Below are 9363 nucleotides of genomic sequence, written 5' to 3' on the forward strand. Positions count from 1 at the left end.
GTGACAGGTGGTCTAATAAACTTGTTAAGCACTGTATATATAAATATACACACATGGACAAAATTGTTGGTATTCATAGAAGTGGCCTTCTATGAGCCCTGATCTAAATCCTATTGAACATCTGTGGAAGGAGCTGAAACATGGCGTCTGGAGAAGGAACCCTTCAAACCTGAGACAACTGGAGCAGTCTGCTCATGAGGAGTGAACCAGAATACCTGCTGAGAGGTGCAGAAGTCTCATTGACAGTTACACAAATGGTTTGATTGCAGTGATTGCCTCAAAAGGTTGTGCAACAAAATATTAAGTTAAGGGTACCATCATTTTTGTCCAGGCCTGTTTCATGAGTTTAGTTAATTCTGTTGAACCACGGTTCAAAACCAATGTCTGATCTTCTTTGGTCAGTTTTCATAGAATTTTTATTTATTATTACTTTTGTCAGATTGAAATTATTTCTGTGACCATTGTGGTTTTTTCTTTCATTAACCGAGGGGTACCAACAATTTTGTCCACGTGTGTATATTTGTTTGTCGGTGAAAGCAAAAGGACTTAATTCTCCAGAACAGTATGATGCAATCGTTAAAAAGAAAAAGAAAAAACTGACTCCTATATTTTTGCTTCAGTTGGCTGTTTTCTTCTGTCAGCAATTATGACATGTTACTCATCTCCTTCCACTGAGCTATGCTGATGATTTGTATTGAAATACTGTGCATTTAAAATCTGTTTAACCTTTTGCAAAACATGTAATAAAATACACCCAAATGCATAAATGAGAAAATGTTCATCTGTCCACTTTATATGTGAAATATGATCTCGACTCTCTTGCTTCATGCAAACAATGCAGTAGTTAGTGTGAAAGTCAATTCTAGATAGATAGATAGATAGATAGATAGATCGATAGATCGATAGATCGATAGATCGATAGATAGATAGATAGATAGATAGATATTTTATTAATCCCGAGGGAAATTCAAGTATTCTTCAGTTTTGTACCAGCTGAAAGGCTGGGTTTGAGATGAGTGCTCACAAATCCAGACTTTATGTGTGATGCTTTACAGTTTTGCCGACTTATTTCTGACATTTATTCATTAGAATCAATCAATCAAGAATCTTAATTGTCATTGTGTTTCCACACAGTGAAATTTCAATTGGTGACTCCCAGCTATAGATAAAAGATAGAAAAAGGCACACTATGTAAAAATAAAATAATGTGTGCAGATGTTTGTGCAGATGGGGAAATGGATTTGACAATTCTGGGATAAAAACAGTTTTTCAGTCTGGAAGTTAAAGTTTCTATGTTACTGTACCATTTGCCCGAGGGAAATGGAACAAACAGTCCATTTCCTGGGTAGGTGGGGTCGGCAGCGATACGTCGGGCCTTTCTGGACCCGGCCAGCGTATAATGAGTCCAGGTCTGGAAGAGGACTTCCCACAATCCCCTGTGCTGTTTTTAACAGCCAAGCTAAGTCCTTTCTGTCCTGAGCTGTGCAGCTGTGGTAAGACACTGTTGCACCAAGACAGAGGATGGTGTCTGTTGAGGCTCTGTAGAAGTTTGTCAGGAGCCGAGGGGAGAGAGTTGCCAGCATGCTCGACCGCTTCCCCTTGAATGAGGAGAGGAGCGTGGTCTGTCCTCCTGGACCTCCTGTAGTCCACGATGACCTCCTTGGTCTTGCTGGTGTTCAGAACAAGGTTGATGTCTGAGCACCACTGAATGAGGTGCTGGATCTCCTCTCTGTAGGGGCTCATCAGCGTCCGATATGAGACCCACTACGGTGGTGTCGTCGGCAAACTTCACGACCGTGTTTGTGGAGTGGATGGCAGAACAGTTGCTGGTGAAGAGAGTGAAGAGGGCTGCACTGAGCATGCAGCCCTGTGGTGTGCCTGTGCTCAGAACCAGTGTGGAGGATGCATTGTCTCCCATTCTCACCACCTGATGCCTGTTGGTGAGGAAGTCCATGATCCAGTCACACAGCGATGTGGACAGTCCCAGGTTGTGGAGCTTCAGTGTCAGTTTGTCCAGGCGCATCGTATGAAAAGCTGAACTGAAGTCCATGAATAGCATCCTCAAATAGGTGTCAGAAAGCTGCAGGTGGGTCAGGGTAGTGTGAAGTGTCATGAAGACTGAGAGGCAAATATCTGAATATATTATACATTAAGGTAACATTAGGGTTCAGACTTAAGTGTGCATGAGGACAATAGCATCTTGAAAACTGAGTTTGATTTGAAACTGATGTTAGAAATAAGGAATGTAACTTGTTCTTGGAGAAAAGTCACATAAAAAAATCTGCATCTGCAAACCAGCAAAAGGACTTTATTCTCCAGAATGTATGAAGCAATAGTTAAAAAGGAAAAAACAGACTTCCTATATTTTTGCTTCAGTTGGATGTTTTTTTCTTCCGTATCAGCAACTATGACATGTTACTCATCTCCTTACACTGAGCTTGGTGAAATGCTGTTGATTTGTATTGAAATACCGATCATTTATAATCTATTTAACCTTTTGCAAAACATGTAATAAAATACACCCAAATGCATAAATGAGAAAATGTTCATCTGTCCACTTTACATGTGAAACATGATCTCAACTCTTTTGCTTCGTGCAAACAATGCAGTAGTTAGTGTGAAAGTCAATTCCAATGTATATCTGGGGAACACAACTCTCTCATATGTGTTTTTTAGGAGGTTTTTTCGTTTTAGAACATTTAAAATAAGTTAATAAGTTATCATTGTTAACTTTAAATTGAGCATTGGTATTGTGTTGAGTTGAATGAAGGCAGAAAAAAAACCCAAATATCTTATTGTCAAAGCGACAATATGATTATTGATCTTCGCACAATATTTCAAAAAATCCCCGTGAACTCATTCAGTTAGTCATGTTAATTGCAGTTCTTTCTAATATGACCCTCTTTGTAAAGGGTTTGTAACATTTAAACTATTAACTTAAAAGAAATAATCATGACTGGTTCAAGAAATAAAATTTAAAAAAACACTTCAAAAAAACACAACAACAAAAAAAAAATGCTGCATTTGTGCCAGAGGGGTTGCCAGGTCTATAAAATTCCTTTGGCCTGTATTGTTCATCCCCCTCTAACATCACATTTTGCCTTTTATCTAACAAGAAAAAGACCAAGTTCTATTTTTAACAGTTCAACAGTTCATCAACATTTATAACTGCAAACTTGATGGAATAGTAGAAAGCAGGAAACCGATTAGCATCTTGTTAATGAATTACTAAATAACTGCATTGTTACCAAATAGAGGATAAATGCGAACCAAAGTTAATGGCAACATTAAGGGCTTCCAACTGACCCAAGAGGATTCCTGAATAATTCATTATGCATTATTAAGTTACTGCTTTCCCTATTAGAAAGTGACAACACAACATGACAATATTCTGAGGGAAGAGTATCATGTAATGTTATTCAAAATAATGCCATATTGGCTTCATCCCAGCCTCATAATTGTTATATTGTTGTGTATCTTGATTAAAGCTGCAACTAATGATTATTTTTAATCGATGATACTGTCAGCTAATCAATTAATTGTTTGGTCTGTAAGATGTTGGTGGTAAAAAAAAATGTTTCTCCAAAGCCCAAGATGATGGTCTCAAATTTCATGTTTGTCCACAATTCAGAGATATTCAGATTAATGTCATAGATGAGTGAAAAAACTAGAAAATATACCAACTTAAAAGAATGAAATCAGAGAATTTAGACTTTTTTCTTAAAAAAATCTCAAACCGAATGATTGATTAGCAAAATACTCATCATTTAATTTAATAGCTGGCAACCAATCAATCGCAGCTCTAATTTTGATCTTATAAAGTACTTTTTCCACCTGTTGGATGTTTTTTAACCTAGTGTTTATATCCTGCACTCTGAAAAATAAAGCTGCTGGAACCAAAAATGGTTTCCAGCAGTGTCATAAAAGAACCACAAAGAACCTTTGAGCAAGAGCTTCTTTAATGAGCCATTTTACAAACAGAACCCCAAAAGCATGATGGAAAGAAATGAAAAATGGTTCCTTTAGGCACCATGGATGAACTCTAAAAAGCAAAAATATTATTTTGATGACAGGATTTAATAATCTTTTAAGCAATTTTTAAGCAGAGCAAGTCAAATGTTAGAATTTGCTGAATTTTTGCGTCCCTTCAATTATAGCACATTTAATATTTCTGAGTCCTGCATTGTTATGTCGAACTAAATATTACAAGATGCTGGTGTAGGATTTGGGAAACTTTGATGGACATTTCTCACTGCTTTGTGATGATTTATAGATCAAATTGTTAATCAGTTAATTGAGAAAATAATCTGCAGCTTACCTGATTTAAAAAATATATTGTTTAAAAATAATTTTCTGCTATTACCTGCCAGCAAACCAAGTAATTCCAACAAAAACAGTAACATTTAGTACTTAAAAGAACCAAATAAAGTATGTGTGTGGGGGGGGGGGGGGAATCCCTAAAATAAAGAAGTTCTTCAATTGAAATTAAGGAACATTGTTTTTGTGCTATTGGGTTGTTTAGTCTCTGTTGTATTCCTCCTATCTGTTTTTTTCAATTTTCTTATGATTTGTACAACTCCAAACACCGGACTTGGGGTAACCGAGGCCCGTGTGTCCCGTCCAGTTTCCCCGGTGTCCGTTAGAGGGAGTGCGGAGTCAGTGTCCCGGACAGTACGGAACTGAGTCAACGCATTTTTCAGATTCAAGAAGGGCAGGGCGCAGGGCGGCTGGCCCCCGCGAGAAGAGAGCGACTCAAGTCAGCTACTTCCCCCAGCTGAACCGATCGGCGATCAATCGATGCCTTCAGATGAGATTTAACACTTCCTTGTGTATTTAGCTGGTTTTGACGCTCATTCTCCGTCGGTCGTCCAAAAATTAACAGCCCGAGAAAATGTCAGATCCTGTGGTGGCCGACACTCGCCGGTTGAATTCCAAGCCCCAGGACCTGTCGGATGCTTACGGCCCCCCCAGCAATTTTCTGGAAATAGATGTTTATGATCCACAAATAATCGGAGTCGGACGGGGCCGTTACACAACTTACGAAGTTCGCATGAGGGTAGGTGTCGAGCCGCAAAAAAAAAAAAAAAAACACAACACCTTGTTGCAGCATTAGCTTTTATCCGCTAAGCTAACTGGTAATTACAGTGTTGTTGCTACCTAGTTAGCATGTGTAGCCGCTTGGCTTCGGTCAGCGCAAATGACGGGGCCGTGACGTTGACGTTAGGCGCCCGAAGTCGCTCAAGATGGCGTGCGAGTAAAAATCGAGGACCGGGGATTGCCAGCGGCCTAGCTTGTGGTTGTATTGGTGTAGTTGGCGAGCTGGCAGGTAGAACTTTGATTTGGTGAAAATAGGTTTACAAACGCGAGCCATGTCACTGTTGTAGCTATAGTTTAATGCTACGTAGTTAAGTAAATAAAAAGTAGTGAATGAAACATACGACTGTTGGAAATGTGGGAGTTCCAGGAGACACCGTGAAGCTAACTGCTAACGCTAGTAGCACCTAACTGTACTGTCAACAAAATGAGGAGTAATTTAACATTACTGGCTTAGCTACATGTTTGACATTGATTACATAATAAAACACAGTACAACGTTACTAGGTAATATTCCTCAGTGAAATATGCGAGAGAAATAACGTTACACCTTGATATTAGAGGAAAAGGTTGCGTAGCTAAATGAGGAACACTAGCAATGTCGTGGGGGTTTCTGGAAACGGGAGAAATAGCATGAAGTTGGGTTCATTTAAATTCGAAATAATAATGGGACAAGTAATGTCAGTAGTAGCTGAAGTAGCAACGGTAGTAACTTTAACTTCCTCGTCAAGTAGGTCGGAAGTTAATCTTGTAATAGTGTGAGACAGAAAATCACTAACACAGCTAATTTTAAAGAACTGTTTCAGGAAGCTGATGCTGACACAGGACAGACACGGTAATTGCGTAATTGCAGCTTACCAGGCCCGTCTTTCCTGCAAATCCTCATTTTGTGGTGCAGCTGTCTCCTAGGAGAGTTTTGCCCAACACAATGTAAACAAGGTGCTGTTTTCACCACGACAATGTTTTTATTCAGCATCAATGTCATGGTCTCATTACACGGTGGACTACCTCGTGTGAGGGGTGTGATTGCTGGTTCAAGTTTTGGATAATAGCTCGGAATACAGTGAGGGACAAACCCAAACAAATCCATATCAGCCCAGTTAACAGATGCCAGCCTTGACTGGAAGGCTTCGTGTTTCATTCGTTCCCACTCACTGTTGCAGTAGTGAATCAGTGAAAGTCCTTGGAAAGTCGTGCAAAAGGGTCACGAAGAGAGACATTTACATGAATTAATCATTTAGATCCGTTGGTGTCATTTGAAACCAGAATCAGCATTTTTAGTCAAACCATAAACTCTTCTGTTGTCTGTGATACAAGATTCTTTAGTTGTGTTTCAAGTAAGCACGACACAACAAAGCTGCAAGGCATGTTATGATACTGACAAATAAATTCAGTATTAAACAACTGATACAACAAATTGGCAGTAAATGAATAGAAACATTTAATAATTGATTGATCATTTAAATAGCTAATACAGTCAAGTGAAGCAACCCCTCCTCTAAAGCAAGGGCCTGCTTCATTTATCTGTCACTGTAAAATGTAATATGCAATGCAAAGATAACACGCAGGCCTCTGCAAATTTCTGTAATTTACACATTTAATTGCTACCTATTAATGAAAATAATAATTTGTTTTGCAGCTGCAGGTACAATTGTGGTGGTTAACATGTAAGACCAATCAATGTTGATCTCAAGAGTTTACTCCTCTATCAGCACTCTGAAAATAAAACGCTGTCAAGTGTGCTTAAAACCACCGGTGCTCATGGAAAGGAATAATAATTGATCAGGGTGGAAGAATTACAACCAATAAAATGACATAAAACATCCAGGTTCAAGCACTCAAGGTATTAAAGTAAAAGGCATTTCTTTCAGAAGGCTCGCAACATTTTTAATCTGCAAAAGAGGAGTATGCTTTTTATCTTGGTTGCAGTTCTTCTGCCTTCCTTACTCAGCCAAAATAGTTGTCATTTGTTCAGCAGGAACTGTCCTTTTCAACAGCCGCTTTGTGCAAACTATTGAATTTAATACAAACCTTTTTTTTCTCCTTCTGTATCCAGACAAACCTTCCCATTTTCAAATTGAAGGATTCCTGTGTGAGGAGAAGATACAGTGACTTTGAGTGGTTAAAGAATGAGCTGGAAAGAGACAGTAAGGTGAGTGAACAGTAATAATTCATGTGGCTGGCTGGTACAAACAAGTGACCGGTGTTACAGCTGGAACAATATGATCCCATCCATGATGTCAAATAAGGAGTAGGGTTATTCTGTAATTCTTCGGTGTTCATACACATTTTTTGTTAGTATAGCAAACAAAAATCTAACTTTTGTGTCATCTTCTAATTAACTTTGTTGAATTATCCTGCATATTTCCATGCATTATCATTCTACATGAATTTAAATGTGCTGCTGGAAATGTCTGCAGTTTAGACTTTATAGCTCAGCGAGTGTGGACTTTTTCTGTGATTTGTTTTGACCCCTGCCACTTTAGATTGTAGTACCACCTCTGCCGGGCAAAGCCCTGAAGAGACAGTTGCCATTCCGTGGGGATGAGGGCCTTTTTGAGGAGTCATTCATTGAGGAGCGGCGATCGGGCTTGGAGCAGTTCATCAACAGGTCAGCTTCCAATATTAAAATACATACTAGAGAGATTTCATTTGACACATTCCAAAAAATATTTTTGGAATTTTCTTGACTTGCCAACAAAGGAGCTACAAGACACATTTGTGATATTTTGTCACCGAGCTCTTTGGTTAAATCTGGTAAAATGTGCATCAAAGCTGTCACTGAGTTCTATAGCCACACAAAATGTGTTGGTCTAAAGAGAAACTCACATATTTACTAGAGTTAGACACTGCCAAAACCATCAAGCCCTACAGAAGGCTTAGTCTAATCTGTGTCTGGAAAAGGAGCACCAACAAACTAATCCACAATTGCATTTTTAGCAGCCTCCACAGAAAGCATTAAAACCAAGCAGGGAGTGAATTGTGTCTGTCTCTGTGTGTGTGTTTCTGTAGAATTGCAGGTCACCCTTTGGCCCAGAACGAACGCTGTCTTCACATGTTTCTGCAAGAGGAAAGCATTGACCGTAACTACATTCCTGGAAAAGTACGACACTAAGGGTTACTGAGGGAGGTGGGCAGATGGGGTTAAACTGTGGGAGTGTAGGACAGCCTTGCCTTTCTCTTCCCTCACCACTTCTTTCTCTCTCTCTCTCTCTCTCTCTCTCTCTCTGTCTGTTTTATTTGCCTCTTCTTCTCTCCCTCTGTGTATAACATTACAAAGCTATATTCACTTTCTCTCAGAGTTGGAGTGTTCTTCTGCTATACTTGAGGACATGTTGATAATGTTTCAGGCGACTCTGTGACTCCTCTCTTCCTTATGCATTTGTTTTATAACTGTACAACGAGGAAAGCACCCCTCAGTAGTTGTCATTGTATCGTGAATATTTGGCTCTTTAATCACAATTTTCAGGAACGAACGTAATGTACAATACAGTCAGGCTTTCCTCCAATGAGTGTCATATATACACGATTGTAATATAATGTGAATAAAGTAGAATAATGTCTAAATGTGTGTGCTGCCGCTAATGTGTACCATAGGGATGCATGCACACTGTAAAATGAGAGTTCTGATCCTGTTTTGTTCTCTTTGTGTTTTTGTTGTGTTTTTTAGGTATGAATGAAGTAAGTTTGCTTTACTTTATCCTGTCTCTAAGAGCTTTCTGGAAGTTAAAGGTGGTTGCATGGGCACTGGAAAAGACCAGAGGCGATAGTTCACAAATACTTGAGTAAACCAACGCTAATGCCATATGTAAATTATCACACAGATCTGTCTCTTTACCCTGTAAATATGCCACACATAGTCTCTGGTTGTTCCATCAAAGCATCCAGTTATTTCCCAAAAATGTTGGAGTGATCATGGTGTGTTGCAAAGGGAAGAACATTCTGCAAGCCAGTTTTACACATTTTCTAACATGTTGATAAAAAATGTGTACTAATAAGCTGCTAATTGGTAATGAATGCACTAAAGTTAATCAGCTGTTCCTCATAAAGTGGCTTGCAGACGTTTCTCAGTCCACCAGTGGGAAGACAAACCACCACTAGTGTGTTGAGTTATGTGAACTATTGTTTAATAGTGAATAAGTACTGTACATGACCCATACATAGAGCTCCTTTGAAGCATTTCTCTCCAAACTAATACTGACACATTGCCATTATCAATTGCACTAATCAGTGGCTGCATGGCACACTTGCACGCTTTCTTTGCAATAT

At 39.1% G+C, this 9363-nt stretch overlaps 1 protein-coding gene across 2 annotated transcripts; it reads left to right on the forward strand.

Annotated features, from left to right (window-relative positions):
* Positions 1–4688: 4688 nt before the first annotated feature.
* On the forward strand, positions 4689–9363 carry snx12 (sorting nexin 12). Of its 2 annotated transcripts, XM_023277095.3 has the most exons (5): positions 4689–5056; positions 7151–7246; positions 7581–7705; positions 8107–8197; positions 8765–9363. In XM_023277095.3, exons 1-5 carry the CDS (start codon positions 4892–4894, stop codon positions 8768–8770), a joined length of 483 nt encoding a protein of 160 aa, XP_023132863.1. In that variant the 5' UTR covers positions 4689–4891; the 3' UTR covers positions 8771–9363. The 2 variants fall into 2 exon arrangements, with proteins under 2 accessions (XP_023132863.1, XP_023132853.1); XM_023277085.3 differs by lacking the exon at positions 8765–9363 and having other exon boundaries at positions 4690–5056; positions 8107–8661.

This window comes from Amphiprion ocellaris, chromosome 14 (genome assembly GCF_022539595.1).
Source record: "Amphiprion ocellaris isolate individual 3 ecotype Okinawa chromosome 14, ASM2253959v1, whole genome shotgun sequence".
Classification (NCBI taxonomy): domain Eukaryota; kingdom Metazoa; phylum Chordata; class Actinopteri; family Pomacentridae; genus Amphiprion; species Amphiprion ocellaris.

What these genes read in the sequence shown, in the direction of transcription:
- snx12 (XM_023277085.3), top strand. Translation starts at nt 4,892, where the DNA reads ATGTCAGATCCTGTGGTGGCCGACACTCGCCGGTTGAATTCCAAGCCC. An exon ending in AGCTGGAAAGAGACAGTAAG is followed by an intron (nt 7,247 to 7,580) that starts GTGAGTGAACAG and finishes CTGCCACTTTAG; the next exon opens with ATTGTAGTACCACCTCTGCC. An exon ending in TTGGAGCAGTTCATCAACAG is followed by an intron (nt 7,706 to 8,106) that starts GTCAGCTTCCAA and finishes GTGTTTCTGTAG; the next exon opens with AATTGCAGGTCACCCTTTGG.